Genomic DNA, 25,910 nt, shown 5'->3' on the forward strand with positions numbered 1-25,910 from the left:
GGAGAGGAGAGAGGAGAAAGAGGAGAAAAGTAGGAAAGGAGAGATGGATGAGAGGAAAGGAAAGTAGAGGAGAGAGGGAGGAGAGGAGAGACGAGAGAAGAAAAGTAAGAAAGGAGAGACAGATGAGACGAAAGGAAAGTAGAGAAGAGAGGGATGATAGGAAAGTAAAGGGAATGAGAGGAGAAAAGTAGGAAAGGAGAGATGGATGAGAGGAAAGGAAAGTAGAGGAGAGAGGGAGGAAAGGAGAGAGGAGAGGAGAGGAGAGGACAGAGAGGAGAAAAGTAGGAAAGGAGAGATGGATGAGAGGAAAGGAAAGTAGAGGAGAGATGGAGGAGAGGAGAGAAGAAAAGTAGGAAAGGAGAGACAGATGAGACGAAAGGAAAGTAGAGAAGAGAGGGATGATAGGAAAGTAAAGGGAGGGGCGTGGCTTAGCAATGCCCGAGTGAGGAGCTCCCGACCTGACCTGATCTATGGTGGCATACAGACAGCTATTTTCTCGTATGGGCACGGCATTAGCACCCCTACCCGATATAGGACACGATCGGCAGCCAGAGGGACCCGACATTACACGCCGCAGGCGAACATCCGCCGCTATCTGAGAGTCCCACAGAGACAATCCCCGGGCGCCATTGTTGCCGCACCACGTGTGCCCTGTATGGAGCCGAGCCCTACATCACCTACAATGGCACACTTATCGGAGCCAGCTCGCCTCACAGGGACGCCGGCTGTTTTCCGAACTGATATGGAGGAAGGAACACAGAGCCAGTACCGACTAGGTGAGGACCTCCGCACCTTACTCCGGGCTCTGCTGACGAGAGCAGACATAGAAGCCCTACCCACGAGAACAGACATAGAGTCTCTGATCCTGCGTACCGAGGAAGCCCACAGTCGGGACATACAGGAGGTGAGAACGGAGCTGAACTCGGTAGCTGAAAGGGTGTCTTCTGGAGAGACTCTAATGGCGACACTGGAGACACGTGTACAGACGTTGGAAAGAGCAAATGTCTCACACATGGCGGAATCCCAAGAGATGCAGTTGCACTTGGAGGAAATGGAGGATCGCAGTCGCCGCAATAACTTGCGACTGCGGGGCCTGCCAGAGGCCACAGGACCGGAAGACCTAGCGGCGACAGTCGCAGCCATATTTAACAGCCTCCTGGATCCTACACCATCCTCGCTGGAGATAGACCGGGTGCATCGTACCCTTGGCCCTAAATCCACAGACCCATCTAGACCCCGGGATGTATTATGTCGCCTACACCGATTCTCACAGAAAGAAGACATACTACGCAAAGCGTGGGACCACGGAGACATTGAATTCAATGGGGCTAATATCCAGATTCTCCCGGACCTCTCCAGAGCGACGCTGCAACGGCGTGCGATGCTGAAGCCAGCTCTGGAAATTGCAAGAAGACATGGATGTACATACCGCTGGGGATACCCCCTGGCAGTTATCCTACGCTCACAGCATTCCTCTTTCACCCTGCGGACACCGGCCGACCTTCCGGAGTTCTTCACCTTCATAGGCGCAGCCCCGGTGCCGGTACCCAACTGGCTTATGAGGATCCCGAGACCTACAGGCCGACTGGGCCCATCTAACAACAGGTCTGGTAGACCCGCCCGCTCTCAGAGGCCCAGAGGTCGCGCCAGACTCTCATCGAACACTGGAACACGTGAGTCCTAATTCATTTTTAATGAACCTGGATCTGACTTCCATATAAGCTGATCGTGAAGCCTCATTTTTGTTTTTGTTCTCGTTTTGGTTTCTGTTAAATATGCATGCTGATCTCTCACCCCCCCCCCCCCCTCTACCCATGCTGACTGCACACTGTGAGGGTGACCGGCGTCTCCCTTCTGTAATCTGAGTGGAGATTCCACGGGACACTAACAGAACAAGCAGATCCTCCTAGCTTGCCAATCAAACTAATGTATACCACATACAAGGGAAACCCATTCAGGTCCTCCCCTCACAATTCCCGGAACTTACACTGCTACCTGCAGGAAGGGCTCGGACTACATGGAATCAATATTGAGAACTGGCTTGATATTACTGGATATTCTAGGCCGCCCCCCGGTTGGAAGACCAGTGGGGATAGTGTGCTTTAACAACACTATCCTATTCACCATTCCACCCTGTTGAAACGTGAAGTGTCCCTCATTCTCAACACAGAGGATGACCACGCCAACTTCCAAAATGACAACTCGTCTCACTGCACTATTCATAAGACGACCAGTTGGAAAGGGACAGTCTTCTAAAACACACCCGAAGTTGGTCACCTCCGACACCAACTAAAGACCGACCTGCCGAGTGACACCATGGTCATACAGGAGATGCATCTCAGAAAAAGGTCATTCTACCGATGGCTCTGAAAGGACAAAAAGACATATAATGACACCTGCAAAGGTCTAGTAAGTTACCGGGGGGGGGGGGGAATGTGGAACAAGCTGGGGAAGTGGACACTTTGCTCCAAAGGAATAATTTACAGAACTTCCGCAAACTGCTGAGATAAGATCAGAGGTGTGCTAAAGGAGGGTGATGTGATCTGTTACTCCATATCCACACAGCTGATATATACGTGAAGGGAGGGTTGACAAGTTTATTAGAAATGCGGGATGAATCGGGGAGGGTTAGGGTGAACATATTGAGAATATTCTACTACCTAGAGATCACCCCCCCGTGTTGCCTTACTGGCATCGCCGGAGGGGAAGACATTACCTACATAGATATTATAAATTACGAGTCCGCGCTCAGGACTTAAAGGGTTGCAGGGGTTCTTCACCCTTGAATATGTCCCCTACACTAGACATTAGGCCTACCTACAGCCCTGGTGCGGCTGTAAATATAGGCTCTGGGTCTTCAAGCATATAAGGTGCATTATGCAGCTATATTGTATTTTTCCTGTTAGTTTATTACGAGGTTCCCATTAGCTGGTATATAAGATATTTATATCTTGGTAGATAGATAATACTATCATTACTCAACACCTCCTTGAATGTTAGTAGTCTCTAATCCCCATAAATTTTCTTGAGGGAATTTTTTTAGAATATTTTTTTAGAATATTTTTTGGAAAAAAATTTTATATATCTAGTTCGAGGGTTTATATAAAAATAGGTTTTAAAATAAAAAAATGATTACTTTTCGTTAATATGCTATTATTATTTTTTTTTATTTTATTTTATTTATTTTTTTTTTTTTTTATTTTTTTTTTTTTTTTTTTTTTCTTGAGGGAATTTTTTTAGAATATTTTTTTAGAATATTTTTTGGAAAAAAATTTTATATATCTAGTTCGAGGGCTTATATAAAAATAGCTTTTAAAATAAAAAAAATTATTACTTTTCGTTAATATGCTCTCTATTATTATTTTTATTTTATTTTATTTTTTTTATTTATTTTTTTTTTATTACATATATTTTATATGAGGCACCCAAATGTATTGCATACTTATGGCAACTCTATTGTATCTGCTTCCATTAATGGTAGTTGTGGTGCATTTTTAATGCACAGTGACACTGCAGCATCATTGCTATCATCTACCAGATGGGAACATATACTGGATGGGATAATATAAAGTGGATATCATATGCGAACATTGTTTTTAATGTAATGGATCTAATGTATTAGCACCCATTTGTTTGGTGGGTTTACATATGGACATAGCGGCTCCGTTATTTTTAAAATCCCCCTACCGGCATACCTGGACGTGCCCATTATGTAACGAGGGGAGGCACTATGGAGTCCGCAGGCCTATATGTGGAAAACCAGGATCATATAAAATGAAGAACATGTTACGTTTACGAATACTGCTTTTATTGTATTAGCATTTAGTTCTTGTTCTGTTTACTATGGACATTAGCGGCTTCGTCTTTTTAAGAAATCCCCCTATCTGCATACCTGGCTGCGCCCATTATGTAATTAGGGGAGGTATTATGGAGTCCGCAGGCCTATATTAAGTGTAGAGCGTGAAGCGTCGACACCGTCTTTGAGAACGTCCTCTGACGAAACGCGTAAGGCGGAGTCACGCTCACACGTCACACCCGGAAGCTCTGGTTGGAACGCAAGCTGGGACGCACGCCGCCCCTGGCTTCCTGGTCTCGTTCTTTGTGTTAGCCGGGCTGTACTGGGTCAGCTGCTTATGGTTCTACGTATACTTTTTGAATAAACCTGAACTTACTTCACTACGGAAGTCCCCTGTTTCTTTTCAATGGAGGTAAACATATATTGATGGTGATGAGGCACGGAAGAGTCCATCTCTGAAACGCCAGCTGGGAACCTCGAACCGGATTGCCGGGGCACATCCACGGAGGATCGGAGGTTAAGCCTGATATCCTAGGGAGCATCTACTCTAAGATACCCACTCTATGCCCATTACCCCTGCAGGGGTGACTGCTTCTGGTGAGTGGGGACACACTGGGGGAGCACTTGGAGTCACTATTGTTGAAGAGCACAGAAGTCACCGCTGATTTTTATTCATTTTTTTATTTTTTATTTCTATTATTTTTTATTTGTATTGGATTGCACAGAGACTTTGGTTTTTCACAGAGGCTTTTGGCTTTTCTAGAGACTTTGTTTTTATATAAGAGTCTATTTTAGCTTTATGCACACTCGGTCCTGATATACCTCTATAGATCGTGGTATATATATGTCACATGAATTTACAGTTCAATTTATATTATTTCCCATTTGCTCATTTTTTATCTAATATATATATATATATATATATATATACGTTTGGTTGTCGGTTAGTTGAGCAGATGTCACTTTGATCATTTCACTAAAACACCAGCTAATGGACTGCATGCACATACTGAATCCATTTTTGAATACGCATTACTGTTGGTGCACACAGCCCTTTGGAATGAATGTACACATTGAACATACACTCTAGTATTGCACATCGTTGCTGCTTGCCCTAAGGGGTACACTGTCACAGTTCAGATATTTGTATCTTATGTCACTGTATGGGAATTAGTGCATGTATATGTTTACTGTCACGCACATTTATAAGTGTTAACCACACTGGGATCAGCACTATTTATGTTTATTTATTTTTGTATTGGAAATAGGTATTTAACCATAGATCTTTTTTTTTCCAAATAACAATTTTATTATAGGTTTTAGTGATACAAAATAAAGGAACATGGAAGATCACAAACATTGTTCAGTGTATCCATATGTGGTATTAAACATGTTCTCTGTATGGCTTAGCTGGCATTAGTTCCTATGGTAAACAGGAAAGCAAATATGAACGTTCATTCAGATGCTAAATTGTGTTCCAGTCTTCTTGACTGGAAAGGAACAAAGAACACAACAAAAAAAAAAAAAAAAAACACAAATATTTGAAAAAGAAAACAAAGTTGTATGAACCAGTGGTATATGGGAATTGGGAATAGGATAGGAGAGAGAAAAAGAAAAGAGGGAAAAGAGAAGAAGAGCCTTCTGGTTGATTTTATTACCTGGTCATGATGGGTCCTCCCGGAGGTGCCACAGCTCCCAGACCCTGTTATGTGCCTCCAGCCTATCTTGGATTCTAGCTGTCATTTTCTCCATCAGTTCTACATCGTTAATTCTAGAGTAAAGATCTTCAGCAGAGGGCGGAGTAGTGCGTTTCCAATTTAGGGCTATAAGGCAGCGTGCTGCCGTGAGTATGTGTCGTACTAATTTCTTGTATGGTCTACAAATTTTTAGTGGTGATAAGCCCAATGGGAAAAATTTTGGAGTCGCTTGGACTTCGATTTCTAATGCCCCGTACACACGGTCGGATTTTCCGACGGAAAATGTGTGATAGGACCTTGTTGTCGGAAATTCCGACCGTGTGTGTAGGCTCCATCACACATTTTCCATTGGATTTTCCGACACACAAAGTTGGAGAGCAGGAGATAAAATTTTCCGACAACAAAATCCGTTGTTGGAAATTCCGATCGTGTGTACACAAATCCGACGGACAAAGTGCCACGCATGCTCAGAATAAATAAAGAGATGAAAGCTATTGGCCACTGCCATGTTTATAGTCCCGACGTACGTGTTTTACTTCACCGCGTTCAGAACGATCGGATTTTCCGACAACTTTGTGTGACCGTGTGTATGCAAGACAAGTTTGAGCCAACATCCGTCGGAAAAAATCCTAGGATTTTGCTGTCGAAATGTCCGAACAAAGTCCGACCGTGTGTATGGGGCATAAGAGGCGGGAAAGGAGGTATCGAGCCATCTCCCAGTACTGAGCCAGTAGCGGGCAAGTCCAATACACGTGTATAAGAGTGCCTTTGGCTTCCTGGCAGCGCCAGCATTTATCTGAGCTATTAGGGAAAATTGTGTGAAGCACATCTGGAGTCAAACTCCACACCCTGGAAACAAAACACAAGCAGACCCCGACCGGAGCACTAGGAACAGAGTTGGACACAATACGCACGCAAATCACTGACCTACTTACTTATAAAGCCAAAGCGGCATTACAAATCTCTCGCAAGAAAGTCTACAAGTCGGCTAACAAATGCGGTAGACTCTTAGCACAATCCCTAAGATCTCAGAACATGGCGTCTTACATACCATTCATATGTTCCACGACGGGTCAAAACATAGCCCTACCCCACAAGAATTCAAATCTTTTTACGAGAAGCTTTATAACTTGACTAAGACACCCCCATCTCCAGATAGTATGACAGACTACATAACCTCGTCCCGTATGCCCACCTTACTAAAAAGGGAGACACGCAAATTATTAGAAGACCCCATTACGCTCTCAGAACTACAATTAGCAATCAAAAATACCAAACTAGGAAAAGCCCCCGGACCAGACGGACTCACGCTCCAATATTATAAGACACTGCTCCCATCATTAGGTGACCACCTAGTTAGATTATTAAACGACCTCACCAAAGGCAAGTCACTACACCCCACCACACTACAAGCCCACATAGCTGTCATACCTAAAGAAGGCAAGGACCCATCCCTGCTTAACACCGACCTACAACTATTTACCAAAATTATAGCTACCAGACTCCAAACACATCTACCCCACCTGGTCCATTTAGATCAAGTGGGCTTCATCCCAACGAGAGAAGCAAGGGACAACTCCATCAAAGTCCTGAATTTGCTTCACACGGCCAATCGCACTAAAACGCCTAGTGTCTTCATAGGCACTGACGCAGAAAAGGCTTTCGACAGGGTCAGTTGGGGCTTTTATGTTCGTTACACTACGACATATTGGCCTGGGAGAGAACATGATGAAGTGGATATCAGCGACATACGAGACACCGTCGGCCAGGGTGAGGGCAAATGGCGTGATCTCGGATTCCTTCCCGATCACTAATGGGAAACGACAGGGGTGTCCCCCCTACTCTTTGCCCTTTCCCTGGAACCATTTCTATGTCATGTTCGATTGAACCCTGACATAATGGGAGTGAAGATAGGCCAAGCCCAACACAAAAAGTGTCAGCCTATGCGGACGATCTCATGTTTTCACTCACTAACCCCTCGATTTCCCTTCCAAACCTGCTAAGAGAATTCGCTACATACGGGGCACTCTCCAATTATGAAAATAAATTTTGCTAAATCTGAAAGCGATGGGTGTAGGGATACCACAAAATCGACTTGGACACCTTCAGTCTAGTTTCAAATTTAAATGGACGACAAATGCCTTAAAGTACTTAGGTACACTTATCCCCCAGACGTTCACACGTATTTACGATCTCAACTTCCCGCCTTTACTGAAATCAATTAAAGCCCTACTAACTAAATGGCACACGGGCCTACATTCCTGCATAGGTCGCTGTAATATCTTAAAAATGATGATACTTCCGAAATTTCTATACCTCATGCAAGCATTACCTACCCATATCCCTACATCCTACTTCAAACAGATACAGTCCACATTTACGAAATTCATATGGGCCAAGAAAAGACCCCGAATCTCACACAAACTGCTAGTACTGCCTAAGCAACACGGGGGTCTAGCAGTACCGGACGTACGTGCGTACTAGAAGGCAATACACCTGGGGAGGCTAATAGATTGGTGCCGCCACCAGGAATCCAAGCTGTGGACACAAATCGAACAAACTCAAAGTGAGATATATCTCAATAGGGCCCCTTGGTGTTATACATCCCTACCAACAGACATCAAACAACACCCATTGATAGGTAACACATCTAAGATTTGTGCCCAACTCATCTCTAAGTCACGTCTATCATCCTCCAACTCGCCTTTATACCCCATATTGGGAAACCCTCGATTTTTACCGGGTGTGGAGGACGTGGTCTTTCGGAGGCTAGGCGAGACGGGCAGATTCCAGGCCTCCCGCTTCAGTGGTGCGGGGAGGTGGTATACCATGGCGGAATTGTCTGATCCTGGGGGCCCGTTTCGCCTGGACTTCCCGAGAGCACGACAGTTAGGTCATTTTCTTCACTCCCTGAAACCACCCGTCAATAATGAGCAGTCTCTCACAACTTTAGAGGAACTATGTAACACATCGGGAACCATAACTCATACACTTTCACTAACCTACAGCCTCCTAAACACACCACAAGCGGACTTTATCCCACCAGGAATTCTCAAATGGGAACGGGAGCTGAACTGTCACTTTAACTCAACAAAACGCCAACATATCCTTAGATTTACACACAAATCCTCTATTTGCGCCAAGATTCAGGAGACCAATTATAAAATCATGACGAGAGGGTATAGGACCCCAGCGCTACTCCATAAACTCTTCCCAGCGACGTCAGACCTTTGCTGGCGTTGCGGGGCAGACAGTGGACCGTTGATCCACATTTTTTGGTCCTGCCCTGCCTTGAATCATTTCTGGCAAACGATACAAAGAGTCGCTCAAAAATTTACAGAACGCACCATACCAGATGACCCAGCATTTTTTTCTCTTACAGGCGTCGAACATTCCTGAGAAAACATACAAAACATCTGTGATTAGACATTTACTAGATGCAGCTAGAGCCTGCATTTAGAGGCGGCTCTCTAATTAGGCAAATTAGGCGAATTGCCTTAGGCCTCGCACTCACAGGGGCCCCGCGATCACCTAATTTGCCTGACCCGTGTGTGTGTGAGTGGCAGGGAATATTTCCCGGTCAGTGTCCCCAAGCTAGCGGGATGAGCGAACACTACAGCGCTGCTATATGACCAGCACCGCACCGACCTGAAGTCTCCTCTCTCTGCCTCCCTCGGCACTCTCCAGCGCCCCCTCTCTCTGTGTCTCTTCGAGGCTCCAGCGCTGCCTGAGGACAGATGATAGAGGCGGAGCTGTCGGCTGCTGCTGAACCCAGGTGGGATGGATGCAAGCACGGACATGCAAGAGTTCGCTTTGTCAGGTGTGGAGGGAGGCGAGCTGGCAGCTTTATGGGAACACTTGTGACTTGTATGCAGGGACTTGAGATGGGGGAGGGGACGGTGAGAGCCGTGTCTGCAGTAAAATAGGAGGCCAGTCCTGGTGCTGTGCTGCTAACTTCAGTTGCTCTATGCATTCCACTGCAAAGTGGTCTCTGCAGTGCTGGAGCAATAAATTAGGGGTCATTCACACCATACACCACTTTTATACCATCTGCAACCCTCTCATGTCATACTACCCCAATACTTTCCACCGCCATACATTCCACACTCCTCTCATATACATACTACCCACCCATATACACTCCGCACTCCTCTCATGTATATACTACCCCCCACATACACTTCGCACTCCTCTCATATACATACTACCCCCCACATACACTCCACACTCCTCTCATATACATACTACCCCCCACATACACTCCACACTCCTCTCATATACATACTACCCCCCACATACACTCCACACTCCTCTCATATACATACTACCCCCCACATACACTCCACACTCCTCTCATATACATACTACCCCCCACATACACTCCGCACTCCTCTCATGTACATACTACCCCCCACATACACTCCGCACTCCTCTCATATACATACTACCCCCCACATACACTCCGCACTCCTCTCATATACATACTACCCCCCACATACACTTCGCACTCCTCTCATATACATACTACCCCCCACATACACTTCACACTCCTCTCATATACATACTACCCCCCACATACACTCCACACTCCTCTCATATACATACTACCCCCCACATACACTTCGCACTCCTCTCATATACATACTACCCCCCACATACACTCCGCACTCCTCTCATATACATACTACCCCCCACATACACTTCGCACTCCTCTCATATACATACTACCCCCCACATACACTTCACACTCCTCTCATATACATACTACCCCCCACATACACGCCACACTCCTCTCATATACATACTACCCCCCATATACACTCCACACTCCTCTCATATACATACTACCCCCCACATACACTCCACACTCCTCTCATATACATACTACCCCCCATATACACTCCGCACTCTTCTTATATACATACTACCCCCCATATACACTCCTCTCATATACATACTACCCCCCACATACACTCCACACTCCACACTCCTCTCATATACATACTACCCCCCATATACACTCCGCACTCCTCTTATATACATACTACCCCCCATATACACTCCACACTCCTCTCATATACATACTACACCCCACATACACTCCACACTCCTCTCATATACATACTACCCCCCATATACACTCCACACTCCTCTCATGTACATACTACCCCCCACATACACTCCACACTCCTCTCATATACATACTACCCCCCACATACACTCCGCACTCCTCTCATATACATACTACCCTCCATATACACTCCGCACTCCTCTCATATACATACTACCCCCCACATACACTCCACACTCCTCTCATATACATACTACCCCCCACATACACTCCACACTCCTCTCATATGCATACTACCCCCCATATACACTCCACACTCCTCTCATATACATACTACCCCCCACATACACTCCACACTCCTCTCATATACATACTACCCCCCACATACACTCCGCACTCCTCTCATGTACATACTACCCCCCCACATACACTCCGCACTCCTCTCATATACATACTACTCCCCACATACACTCCACACTCCTCTCATATACATACTACCCCCCACATACACTCCGCACTCCTCTCATATACATACTACCCCTACATACACTCCACACTCCTCTCATATACATACTACCCCCCATATACACTCCACACTCCTCTCATATACATACTACCCCCACATACACTCCACACTCCTCTCATATACATACTACCCCCCACATACACTCCGCACTCCTCTCATATACATACTACCCCTACATACACTCCACACTCCTCTCATATACATACTACCCCCCATATACACTCCACACTCCTCTCATATACATACTACCCCCCATATACACTCCGCACTCCTCTCATATACATACTACCCCCCATATACACTCCACACTCCTCTCATATACATACTACCCCCCACATACACTCCACACTCCTCTCATATGCATACTACCCCCCACATACACTCCACACTCCTCTCATATACATACTACCCCCCATATACACTCCGCACTCCTCTCATATACATACTACCCCCCATATACACTCCACACTCCTCTCATATACATACTACCCCCCACATACACTCCACACTCCTCTCATATACATACTACCCCCCACATACACTCCACACTCCTCTCATATACATACTACCCCCCACATACACTCCGCACTCCTCTCATGTATATACTACCCCCACATACACTCCACACTCCTCTCATGTACATACTACCCCCCACATACACTCCACACTCCTCTCATATACATACTACCCACCATATACACTCCGCACTCCTCTCATGTACATACTACCCCCCACATACACTCCACACTCCTCTCATATACATACTACCCCCCACATACACTCCGCACTCCTCTCATATACATACTACCCCCCACATACACTCCACACTCCTCTCATATACATACTACCCCCCACATACACTCCACACTCCTCTCATATACATACTACCCCCCATATACACTCCACACTCCTCTCATATTCATACTACCCCCCATATACACTCCACACTCCTCTCATATACATACTACCCCCCATATACACTCCACACTCCTCTCATATTCATACTACCCCCCATATACACTCCACACTCCTCTCATATACATACTACCCCCCATATACACTCCACACTCCTCTCATATACATACTACCCCCCATATACACTCCACACTCCTCTCATATTCATACTACCCCCCACATACACTCCACACTCCTCTCATATACATACTACCCCCCATATACACTCCACACTCCTCTCATATTCATACTACCCCCCATATACACTCCACACTCCTCTCATATACATACTACCCCCCATATACACTCCACACTCCTCTCATATACATACTACCCCCCACATACACTCCACACTCCTCTCATATACATACTACCCCCCACATACACTCCACACTCCTCTCATATACATACTACCCCCCACATACACTCCACACTCCTCTCATATACATACTACCCCTACATACACTCCACACTCCTCTCATATACATACTACCCCCCCACATACACTCCACACTCCTCTCATATACATACTACCCCCACATACACTCCACACTCCTCTCATATACATACTACCCCCCACATACACTCCACACTCCTCTCATATACATACTACCCCCCACATACACTCCACACTCCACTCATATACATACTACCCCCCACATACACTCCGCACTCCTCTCATATACATACTACCCCCCACATACACTCCACACTCCTCTCATATACATACTACCCTCCATATACACTCCGCACTCCTCTCATATACATACTACCCCCCACATACACTCCACACTCCTCTCATATACATACTACCCCCATATACACTCCACACTCCTCTCATATACATACTACTCCCCATATACACTCCACACTCCTCTCATATACCTACTACCCCCCACATACACTCCACACTCCTCTCATATACATACTACCCCCCATATACACTCCACACTCCTCTCATATACATACTACCCCCCACATACACTCCGCACTCCTCTCATGTACATACTACCCCCCACATGCACTCCGCACTCCTCTCATATACATACTACCCCTACATACACTCCACACTCCTCTCATATACATACTACCCACCCATATACACTCCGCACTCCTCTCATATACATACTACTCCCCATATACACTCCACACTCCTCTCATATACCTACTACCCCCCACATACACTCCACACCCCTCTCATATACATACTACCCCCCATATACACTCCACACTCCTCTCATATACATACTACCCCCCACATACACTCCGCACTCCTCTCATATACATACTACCCCCCATATACACTCCACACTCCTCTCATATACATACTACCCACCCATATACACTCCGCACTCCTCTCATATACATACTACCCCCCACATACACTCCGCACTCCTCTCATGTACATACTACCCCCCACATACACTCCGCACTCCTCTCATATACATACTACCCCCCACATACACTCCGCACTCCTCTCATATACATACTACCCCTACATACACTCCACACTCCTCTCATATACATACTACCCCCCATATACACTCCACACTCCTCTCATATACATACTACTCCCCATATACACTCCACACTCCTCTCATATACCTACTACCCCCCACATACACTCCACACCCCTCTCATATACATACTACCCCCCATATACACTCCACACTCCTCTCATGTACATACTACCCCCCACATACACTCCACACCCCTCTCACATACATACTACCCACCCATATACACTCCACACTCCTCTCATATACATACTACCCCCCATATACACTCCGCACTCCTCTCATATGCATACTACCCACCCATATACACTCCGCACTCCTCTCATGTATATACTACCCCCCATATACACTCCGCACTCCTCTCATATACATACTACCCACCCATATACACTCCACACTCCTCTCATGTACATACTACCCCCCATATACACTCCGCACTCCTCTCATATACATACTACCCACCCATATACACTCCGCACTCCTCTCATGTATATACTACCCCCCACATACACTCCGCACTCCTCTCATATACATACTACCCCCCACATACACTCCGCACTCCTCTCATATACATACTACCCCCCACATACACTCCGCACTCCTCTCATATACATACTACCCACCCATATACACTCCGCACTCCTCTCATGTATATACTACCCCCCACATACACTCCGCACTCCTCTCATATACATACTACCCCCCACATACACTCTGCACTCCTCTCATGTATATACTACCCCCACATACACTCCACACTCCTCTCATATACATACTACCCCCCATATACACTCCGCACTCCTCTCATATACATACTACCCCCCACATACACTCCGCACTCCTCTCATATACATACTACCCCCCACATACACTCCACACTCCTCTCATATACATACTACCCCCCACATACACTTCGCACTCCTCTCATATACATACTACCCCCCACATACACTCCGCACTCCTCTCATATACATACTACCCCCCACATACACTTCGCACTCCTCTCATATACATACTACCCCCCACATACACTCCACACTCCTCTCATATACATACTACCCCCCATATACACTCCGCACTCCTCTCATATACATACTACCCCCCACATACACTCCACACCCCTCTCACATACATACTACCCACCCATATACACTCCACACTCCTCTCATATACATACTACCCCCCACATACACTCCGCACTCCTCTCATATACATACTACCCCCCACATACACTCCGCACTCCTCTCATATACATACTACCCCCCATATACACTCCACACTCCTCTCATATACATACTACCCCCCATATACACTCCACACTCCTCTCATATACATACTACCCCCCATATACACTCCACACTCCTCTCATATACATACTACCCCCCACATACACTCCGCACTCCTCTCATATACATACTACCCCCCATATACACTCCACACTCCTCTCATATACATACTACCCACCACATACACTCCACACTCCTCTCATATACATACTACCCCCCATATACACTCCACACTCCTCTCATATACATACTACCCCCCACATACACTCCGCACTCCTCTCATATACATACTACCCCCCATATACACTCCGCACTCCTCTCATATACATACTACCCCCCACATACACTCCACACTCCTCTCATATACATACTACCCCCCATATACACTCCACACTCCTCTCATATACATACTACTCCCCATATACACTCCACACTCCTCTCATATACATACTACCCCCCACATACACTCCGCACTCCTCTCATATACATACTACTCCCCATATACACTCCACACTCCTCTCATATACATACTACTCCCCATATACACTCCACACTCCTCTCATATACATACTACTCCCCATATACACTCCACACTCCTCTCATATACATACTACTCCCCATATACACTCCACACTCCTCTCATATACATACTACTCCCCATATACACTCCACACTCCTCTCATATACATACTACCCCCCACATACACTCCGCACTCCTCTCATATACATACTACTCCCCATATACACTCCACACTCCTCTCATATACATACTACCCCCCACATACACTCCACACTCCTCTCATATACATACTACCCCCCACATACACTCTGCAGTCCTCTCATGTATATACTACCCCCACATACACTCCACACTCCTCTCATGTACATACTACCCCCCACATACACTCCACACTCCTCTCATATACATACTACCCCCCATATACACTCCACACTCCTCTCATATACATACTACCCCCCACATACACTCCGCACTCCTCTCATATACATACTACCCCCCATATACACTCCGCACTCCTCTCATATACATACTACCCCCCACATACACTCCACACTCCTCTCATGTATATACTACCCCCCATATACACTCCACACTCCTCTCATATACATACTACCCCCCACATACACTCCGCACTCCTCTCATATACATACTACCCACCCATATACACTCCGCACTCCTCTCATATACATACTACCCCCCACATACACTCCGCACTCCTCTCATATACATACTACCCCCCACATACACTCCGCACTCCTCTCATATACATACTACCCACCCATATACACTCCACACTCCTCTCATATACATACTACCCCCCACATACACTCCGCACTCCTCTCATATACATACTACCCCCCACATACACGCCACACTCCTCTCATGTACATACTACCCCCCACATACACTCCGCACTCCTCTCATATACATACTACCCCCCACATACACTCCACACTCCTCTCATATACATACTACCCCCCATATACACTCCACACTCCTCTCATATACATACTACCCCCCACATACACTCCACACTCCTCTCATATACATACTACCCCCCATATACACTCCACACTCCTCTCATATACATACTACCCCCCACATACACTCCGCACTCCTCTCATATACATACTACCCCCCACATACACTCCGCACTCCTCTCATATACATACTACCCCCCACATACACTCCGCACTCCTCTCATATACATACTACCCCCCACATACACTCCGCACTCCTCTCATATACATACTACCCACCCATATACACTCCGCACTCCTCTCATATACATACTACCCCCCACATACACTCCACACTCCTCTCATATACATACTACCCCCCACATACACTCCACACTCCTCTCATATACATACTACCCCCCACATACACTCCACACTCCTCTCATATACATACTACCCCCCATATACACTCCACACTCCTCTCATATACATACTACTCCCCATATACACTCCACACTCCTCTCATATTCATACTACCCCCCATATACACTCCGCACTCCTCTCATATACATACTACCCCCCATATACACTCCACACTCCTCTCATATTCATACTACCCCCCATATACACTCCGCACTCCTCTCATATACATACTACCCCCCACATACACTCCGCACTCCTCTCATATACATACTACCCCCCATATACACTCCACACTCCTCTCATGTACATACTACCCCCCACATACACTCCGCACTCCTCTCATATACATACTACCCCCCCCACATACACTCCACACTCCTCTCATATACATACTACCCCCCACATACACTTCGCACTCCTCTCATATACATACTACCCCCCATATACACTCCACACTCCTCTCATGTACATACTACCCCCCATATACACTCCACACTCCTCTCATATACATACTACCCCCCATATACACTCCACACTCCTCTCATGTACATACTACCCCCCATATACACTCCACACACCTCTCATATACATACTACCCACCCATATACACTCCGCACTCCTCTCATATACATACTACCCACCCATATACACTCCACACTCCTCTCATATACATACTACCCCCCATATACACTCCACACTCCTCTCATGTACATACTACCCCCCATATACACTCCACACTCCTCTCATGTACATACTACCCCCCACATACACTCCACACTCCTCTCATATACATACTACCCCCCACATACACTCCGCACTCCTCTCATATACATACTACCCCCCACATACACTCCACACTCCTCTCATATACATACTACCCACCCATATACACTCCGCACTCCTCTCATATACATACTACCCCCCACATACACTCCGCACTCCTCTCATATACATACTACCCCCCACATACACTCCGCACTCCTCTCATATACATACTACCCCCCACATACACGCCACACTCCTCTCATGTACATACTACCCCCCACATACACTCCACACTCCTCTCATATACATACTACCCCCCACATACACTCCGCACTCCTCTCATATACATACTACCCCCCACATACACTCCACACTCCTCTCATATACATACTACCCACCCATATACACTCCACACTCCTCTCATATACATACTACCCCCCACATACACTCCGCACTCCTCTCATATACATACTACCCCCATATACACTCCACACTCCTCTCATATACATACTACCCCCCACATACACTCCACACTCCTGTCATATACATACTACCCCCCACATACACTCCACACTCCTCTCATATACATACTACCCCCCACATACACTTCACACTCCTCTCATGTACATACTACCCCCCATATACACTCCACACTCCTCTCATATTCATACTACCCCCCACATACACTCCACACTCCTCTCATATACATACTACCCCCCATATACACTCCACACTCCTCTCATATTCATACTACCCTCCATATACACTCCGCACTCCTCTCATATACATACTACCCCCCACATACACTCCGCACTCCTCTCATATACATACTACCCCCCACATACACTCCACACTCCTCTCATATACATACTACCCCCCACATACACTCCGCACTCCTCTCATATACATACTACCCCCCACATACACTCCGCACTCCTCTCATATACATACTACCCCCCATATACACTCCACACTCCTCTCATATACATACTACCCCCCATATACACTCCACACTCCTCTCATATACATACTACCCCCCACATACACTCCACACTCCTCTCATATACATACTACCCCCCATATACACTCCGCACTCCTCTCATGTACATACTACCCCCCACATACACTCCACACTCCTCTCATATACATACTACCCACCCACATACACTCCGCACTCCTCTCATATACATACTACCCACCCACATACACTCCACACTCCTCTCATATACATACTACCCCCCATATACACTCCACACTCCTCTCATGTACATACTACCCCCCATATACACTCCACACTCCTCTCATGTACATACTACCCCCCATATACACCCCCTTCTACACAAAAATTACGTTTTTTGGTGAGTTTTTTTTGTTTCTTTGGTGAGATATCAGGGGTCTAAACAGACCCCTGAAGTCTCACTTTTGACACAGAGAAAGGGACTGAGGACACACATTCCCCATTCCCTTTCTCTGTAGCCTCAGCTGCACTGCAAATGAATGAGCAGGAGACAGAGGCTATTGTTAATTCATAAACCGAAGAAGAGAAAACAGTTTACTATGCTTTAGTTATGAATGAACACAGTGAGTGATCAGTACCGATCACTCACTGTGTTCATTTAGAAAAGGAAGGGGCTGGTAAATGACATATCAGCCCCTTTTCCTGAAGATCCCCCAGTCTGCGGGAGAGAAGAGGAGGGAAGCCGACAGCACTGGGGGAGGGGGGGGGGCACACAGTTATTATTTTTTCGCTTTAATTATTTTTCCCATTATGGGCATGAGTGGGGCCTCATGTCTAAGTTTTGCCTAAGGCCTCCCAAAGCCTAGAGCCACCTCTGCCTCCCCCCCCCCCCTCTTCCACAACACTCCCCTTCCTTTTTTCTAACTTTTGCTCACCTTTTTCTGCTTTCTAAATCCTTTCACAAGTTTCTAACGCTCCTTATAAAGGAGCTTTCTTTACTAAAATATAAGAGAAAATGAAGGGATCGGACACACTCGGGCCATCGACACCGCACCGTTCTCCTTTTATTTATCTTTCTCTTGTCTTATATTATTTTTTATGAAACCGAATGACAAGCGACCCCCCTCAGGAATGTGTTCTTTCTAGTTCCAACACGTTCTGGACTAGTAGTGCTGCTAACAGGGAACCTATTGGGGACACACGAGACAATCTGCAAACATATTATAGTGCTTGTGCGTACCATGTTGTAGCCTGCGGATGCAAATACTATACAAATTGTAAAGACATTATCTGTGTTAATTAAACGGTTGGTATAACGTACTGTGTATTAACCTGTAACATGCTGACCCCTGGGGGTCTCTCCCTTGTTGAAAATAAATAATTTTGTCAAAAAAAAAAAAAAAGGGAAAATGAAGGGAATGAGAGGAGAAAAGTAGGAAAGGAGAGATGGATGAGAGGAAAGGAAAGTAGAGAAGAGAGGGATGATAGGAAAGTAAAGGGAATGAGAGGAGAAAAGTAGGAAAGGGGAGATGGATGAGAGGAAAGGAAAGGAGAGGAGAGAGGGGTGATAGTAAAGGAAAGGGAATGAGAAGAGAGGAGAGGAGAGGAGAGGAGAAAAGTAGGAAAAGAGAGATGGATGAGACGAAAGGAAAGTAGAGAAGAGAGGGAGGAGAGGAGAGAGGAGAGGAGAGAGAGGAGAAAAGTAGGAAAGGAGAGACGGATGAGACGAAAGGAAAGTAGAGAAGAGAGGGATGATAGTAAAGGAAAGGGAATGAGAGGAGAGGAGAGAAAGAGGAGAAAAGTAGGAAAGGAGAGATGGATGAGAGGAAAGGAAAGGAGAGGAGAGAGGAGAAAGAGGAGAAAAGTAGGAAAGGAGAGATGGATGAGAGGAAAGGAAAGGAGAGGAGAGAGGAGAAAGAGGAGAAAAGTAGGAAAGGAGAGATGGATGAGAGGAAAGGAAAGGAAAGGAGAGGAGAGAGGAGAAAGAGGAGAAAAGTAGGAAAGGAGAGATGGATGAGAGGAAAGGAAAGTAGAGGAGAGAGGGAGGAGAGGAGAGAGGAGAGGAGAGAGAGGAGAAAAGTAGGAAAGGAGAGACAGATGAGACGAAAAGAAAGTAGAGAAGAGAGGGATAAAAGGAAAGTAAAGGGAATAAGAGGAGAAAAGTAGGAAAGGGGAGATGGGTGAGAGGAAAGGAAAGTAGAGGAGAGAGGGAGGAGAAGAGAGAGGAGAGGAGAGGAGAGGAGAGGAGAGAGAGGAGAAAAGTAGGAAAGGAGAGATGGATTAGAGGAAAGGAAAGTAGAGGAGAGAGAGGTGATAGTAAAGGAAAGGGAATGAGAGGAGAGGAGAGGAGAAAAGTAGGAAAGGAGAGATGGATGAGAGGAAAGGAAAGTAGAGGAGAGAGGGAGGAGAGAGGAGAGGAGAGGAGAGATAAAGGAGAGGAGAGAGGGAGGAGAGGAGAAGTTGGATCCTGGAAAGCCTGTGCCCCGATGGTCACTACATGTGCCTGGCGCGGTGTCATTTATACACATATCGTCATTACAAACTCATGGCCACTTATAAGAAACCCCGACCAACACCAATGCAGTGCTGGATATTGACGTATTAGTTGCCCCCATGTATGTATGGAAATGCTTCACACGAAGAGGTTGGAGAGACACCAATCCTGTATATCAGAACAAATCGTGTGTATATTATATATTATATTATTGTATATACAATCTTAGCAAGTCTTATATACCACTGAGTTTTTGGAAGTATGATATATATTTGAGAACACAACATGAGAATCCGGAAGACACAAAGGTGGCCAGAAGAAGTGTCAGGGGGGATCTCTCTGCTGAAATATCGATCACATTTTAGACATTCCGCTTATAACTCAAATCTCACTCTTGGGAGTGAAATCCGCCATCCTGGTGTTAGGAGGACATTTTTAATCGAGGGAATGAAAACGATGGGAATAATATTCAGAAATACCCGGGAGGGACCGATGTGGTCATAAAACATGGAGACACTAAATAATAAACGGGTAATAATGGAGGAAGTCAAATAAAAGAATGAAATAGAGAACGGGTTTGTTTTTGGAGGAGAAAGTAAGAGGTGGTCCTGAGGTGGAAGGTGTGGAGATCTTACCGTCTCTGCTGCCATGATCTTCCCTTTCTTGGTTTGGAGGTAGGCGGTGATTAGATTCATGCAATCATTATCTGGCTCGTGTCCCTCCGGTGCTCCCTCTGCGCCTGACATTATGGCGGGGGGTAGGCAGTGGGGTGGCAGGGCAGTAGGTGAGGGCAGCTCACTGGGCAGGATAGTCTATGTCCTCTTCTCCGTCCTCATGCAGAAGTGAGGCAGAGAAGAGATCGTAAGAGGAAGTTCACAACATCCTTTGTATACACCCCCTGATGGCCCCAAGGCTGTTCCATACTTCAGAAATTTTACTCAGAATGACTGATTTTTTTTTACATAGTTAGTTTGAAAAAATAAATTACTTTCTAGATTCCTCAGGAGGAGATCAGATTTCACCAACAATCTCGGCTGTTATCACCTACAAGTGTTGACATGCAGTTATAATGTGAACATTTAGGAATGTGTCCGGCTCTTAAACAAAAAAAATTCTAGAACCAGTTGTTGGGGGGGAGTCTGTTCCCATTTTTCTTATCTCTTATGCCGCGGTCACACAACCGGACTTTCCGGCAGACTAGGTCCGACGGTTTTCTCCAACGGACTTTCGGCGGATTTCCTGAACGAATGGACTTGCCCACACATGGACTAAAGTCCGTTCACTTTGAACGTGATGAGGTACGACGGGACTAGAAAAGGAAGTCAATCTCGCCGCTTTTATCGGCGGGATTGACACCTTGCGAGCCTCTTCTCCGTCCTCATGCAAAAGTGATGCAGATAAGAGATCGTAAGAGGAAGTTCACAACATCCTTTGTATCCACCTCTCGTCTTCTTCTTTAGAAATATTACTCAGAATTACAGATTTTCTTACATAGGTCGAAAAAAAAAAAAATTATTTCCCGACCCCCCCCCAGGAGGCCACCAGATATCACCAACAAACTCTGGTGTTCTTACCTTGTAGTGTTTAGTGGTGGCCCGTAATACAGGGCGCAGGGGCGCTCCCCCTCCCTCCCCCATCCATGCGTCCGCCCCCCCCCCCCCAATCTACATGCGAGGCGCCAAAGGCATAGATTCCAATGGGGTTTTTTTTTTGTGGGGGGCACATGATTAGAACAAAAGGGTGGGCTCGGGGCGCAGAGCAAACTTAGTTGTGTGAATGAAGATTCGCTATTGTTATCCTGATTCTCCTCCCGGCCAATCGGGAAGCGGGTCACCCACTTGGCCGAAAGAAGAAGCACTCCCATTGGCCGCCTAGGAGGAGGGAGGGGGGAGATGCGCGGCGGAAGCCGCCGTGATGCGGGGGAGGAGGAGATGCAGGGGAAGCCGGAGGAAGCTCTGCCCGATAGATGGGGTAGGTGCGGAGCTGGTGACCGACGGGGGGGGGGGGGGTTCTGTTCTTTTATTTTCTATTCTATTTTGTTCTGTTTTACTCTATTCTTTTCTATTCTATTCCTTTATTTTCTATTCGAGTCCTTTTTTTTTCTTTTCTATTTTTTTTTTATACTTTTATTTTGCATTCTCTTCTGTTTTACTCTATTATAGTCTATTCTTTTATTTTCTGTTCTATTCTTTCGTTATTATTTTCTATTCTAGTCCTTTTTTTTTCTTTTCTATTTTTTTCTATACTTTTATTTTGCATTCTCTTCTGTTTTACTCTATTATAGTCTATTCTTTTATTTTCTGTTCTATTCTTTCGTTATTATTTTCTATTCTAGTCCTTTTTTTTTCTTTTCTATTTTTTTCTATACTTTTATTTTGCATTCTCTTTTGTTTTACTCTATTATAGTCTATTCTTTTATTTTCTGTTCTATTCTTTTGTTATTATTTTCTATTCTAGTCTTTTTTTTTACCTTTTCTATTTTATTCTCTTGGGAAATTCAAATTCGATTTAAAAACTATTCGAATTTCATCCAAAATTTTGCCTCTTTTTTTTTTGGATTCGTTTAAATTCGTTACTATTGTCATAACGAAAAATTTGTCCGAATGTCCATTAGGGAACGAAAGGGGCCGCACATGTCTAAGGCACACTCACCTACCAGGAAGTACCCTTATGAGGCAAACGAACAGCGCACTTATTATTCAGGAGGAATTTCAAACAAAAGTTACATTTCCTGGAAAAATTAACAATTCTAAATATCTCTGATAACATGGAAATCTTTACTTGTTGAGTTCAGGTCCACTTTAAGAAAAAAAAAAGAAGAAGTAAAGATTTTAGTGAAGGATTCTGGGTAATAACATAAACACGTTTTTTTTTTTTTTTTTTTTGTAACACCTATGAACTCTGATCAGAATCTTTAACTTTTGGTTTTCACGGTTATGAAAATCTTTTTCCTGTAAAAGCTGTGATATTGCTTCCTGTCTATCAGAGTTCATTTTTTCGTTCAAATTTTTTTTATGACATTCCACTGGCAGCAGAAAGGGTCTATCATTTTTATCATAGGTGTATTTTATAGGATAGAGACAGAATATCAACCAAAAATCCAGAAAAAACACGATACAAATGTTATAAATGGAGTAAAATAAGTATTTGATCCCCTACCAACCAACAATAATTCTGCCCCCCACAGACTGGCTACAGTAGGGGCTCATGTGGTACACAGATTAGTCCTGTCAATGTAAGAAAGTTCTCCTAACGACAACTCGTTATGTGTATAAAAGACACCTGTCCACAGAATGTCTTTCTTCCATTCAATCCTCACCATCATGGGGAAGACCAAAGATCTGTCAGAGGACGTCAGGGAGAAGATTGTAGACCTGCACAAGGCTGGAATGGGCAACAAGACCATCAGCAAGAAGCTTGGTGAGAAGGAGACAACTGTTGAAGCGATTATTCGCAAATGGAGGAAATACAAAATAACCATCAATCGCCCTCGGTCTGGAGCTCATGAAAGGTTTCTCCTCATGGGGTGAGGATGGTCAGGAGAAAAGTGAGGGATCAGCCCAGAACTACACGGGAGGAGCTTGTGAAGGATCTCAAGGCAGTGGGAACCACAGTCACCCAACAAACCATTGGTAACACAATACGCCGCCATGGATTGAAATCCTGCAACACCCCGTAAGGTCCCCCTCCTCAAGAAGACACATGTACAGATCCATCTGAAGTTTGCCAATGAACATCTAAATGATTCAGAGAAGGATTGGGAGAAAGTTCTGTGGTCAGCTGAGGCCAAAATTGAGCTCTTTGGCATTAACTCGACTCACCGTGTTTGGAGGAAGATAAATGGTGACTATGACCCTAAGAACATCATCCCTACAGTCACACATGGAGGTGGAAACATGATGCTTTGGGGCGGTTTCTCTGCTAAAGGTACAGGCCAACTTTGCTACATTGAGGGGCCAATGGACGGGGCCATGTTTTGTAAGATCTTGGATGAGAATCTTCTTCCCTCAGCCAGAACACTGAAGATGGGTCATGGATGGGTCTTCCAGCATGATAATGACCCAAAACATACCGCCAAGGCAACAAAGGAGTGGCTCAAGAAGAAGCACATTAAGGTCATGGAGTGGTCTAGCCAGTCTCCAGACCTTAATCCCATAGAAAATTTATGGAGGGAGCTGAAACTTCGATTTGCCAAGCGACTTAAAGAGGAAGTAAACTTCCATGTATTGTCTGTACCTACAGATGATCCTATAATAAGGCTTACCTATAGGTACTGTAAATATCTCCTAAACGTGCACCGTTTAGGAGGTATTTACTGTATATGCAGCCGATTACGTCATCGACACATGCGCTCTGAAGGAACGGCCACCCGCGCTGTTTCTTCAGAACCCTGTGCCGTGATTGGCAGCTCCTGCGCGCATTCATGTGAGTGACGTCACGCGGCTCTGGCCAGTCAAACAGCCGGAGTCCACAGAACCCGGAAGGTAGACAGGCGAAGATGAATGCCGCCTCCAGCGGTGATGACAAGGGCTTTGTTTGCAGGTAAGTTTAACATAATGTGCTAGTATGTGATGCATACTAGCAGATTATTCATTTTTTTCCCCCTGACCTGCAAAAGTAAACAGCGCTTTACTTCCTCTTTAAGGATTTAGAGAAGATCTGTAAAGAAGAGTGGAAAAGAGAAAGAAAGAGAGAAATAAAGTCAGAAAGAGAAAAGAAAGAAGAGAAGGAGAGGAGAGGAGAGAGGAGAGAGGAGAGAGGAGAGGAGAGAGGAGAGAGGAGAGAGGAGAGAGGGGAGAGAGAGAGAGAGAGAGAGAGAGAGAGAGAGAGAGAGAGAGAGAGAGAGAGAGAGAGAGAGAGAGAGAGAGAGAGAGAGGGAGAGAGAGAGAGAGGGAGAGAGGGAGAGAGAGAGAGAGAGAGAGAGAGAGGGAGAGAGAGAGGGAG

At 45.5% G+C, this 25,910-nt stretch overlaps 1 protein-coding gene across 1 annotated transcript in view; it reads right to left on the reverse strand.

Moving 5' to 3' along the window:
• LOC141108802 (proteolipid protein 2-like) overlaps window positions 1-21,870 on the reverse strand; it is a 38,964-nt gene extending 17,094 nt beyond the window's left edge. The window contains exon 1 of the mRNA XM_073600749.1: window positions 21,602-21,870. Coding sequence (XP_073456850.1) covers window positions 21,602-21,712 — 111 coding nt within the window. The 5' untranslated portion in view covers window positions 21,713-21,870. The remainder of the gene's footprint in view (window positions 1-21,601) is intronic.
• Window positions 21,871-25,910: the final 4,040 nt, after the last annotated feature.

Source organism: Aquarana catesbeiana, linkage group LG09 (genome assembly GCF_042186555.1).
Source record: "Aquarana catesbeiana isolate 2022-GZ linkage group LG09, ASM4218655v1, whole genome shotgun sequence".
Lineage (NCBI taxonomy): Eukaryota > Metazoa > Chordata > Amphibia > Anura > Ranidae > Aquarana > Aquarana catesbeiana.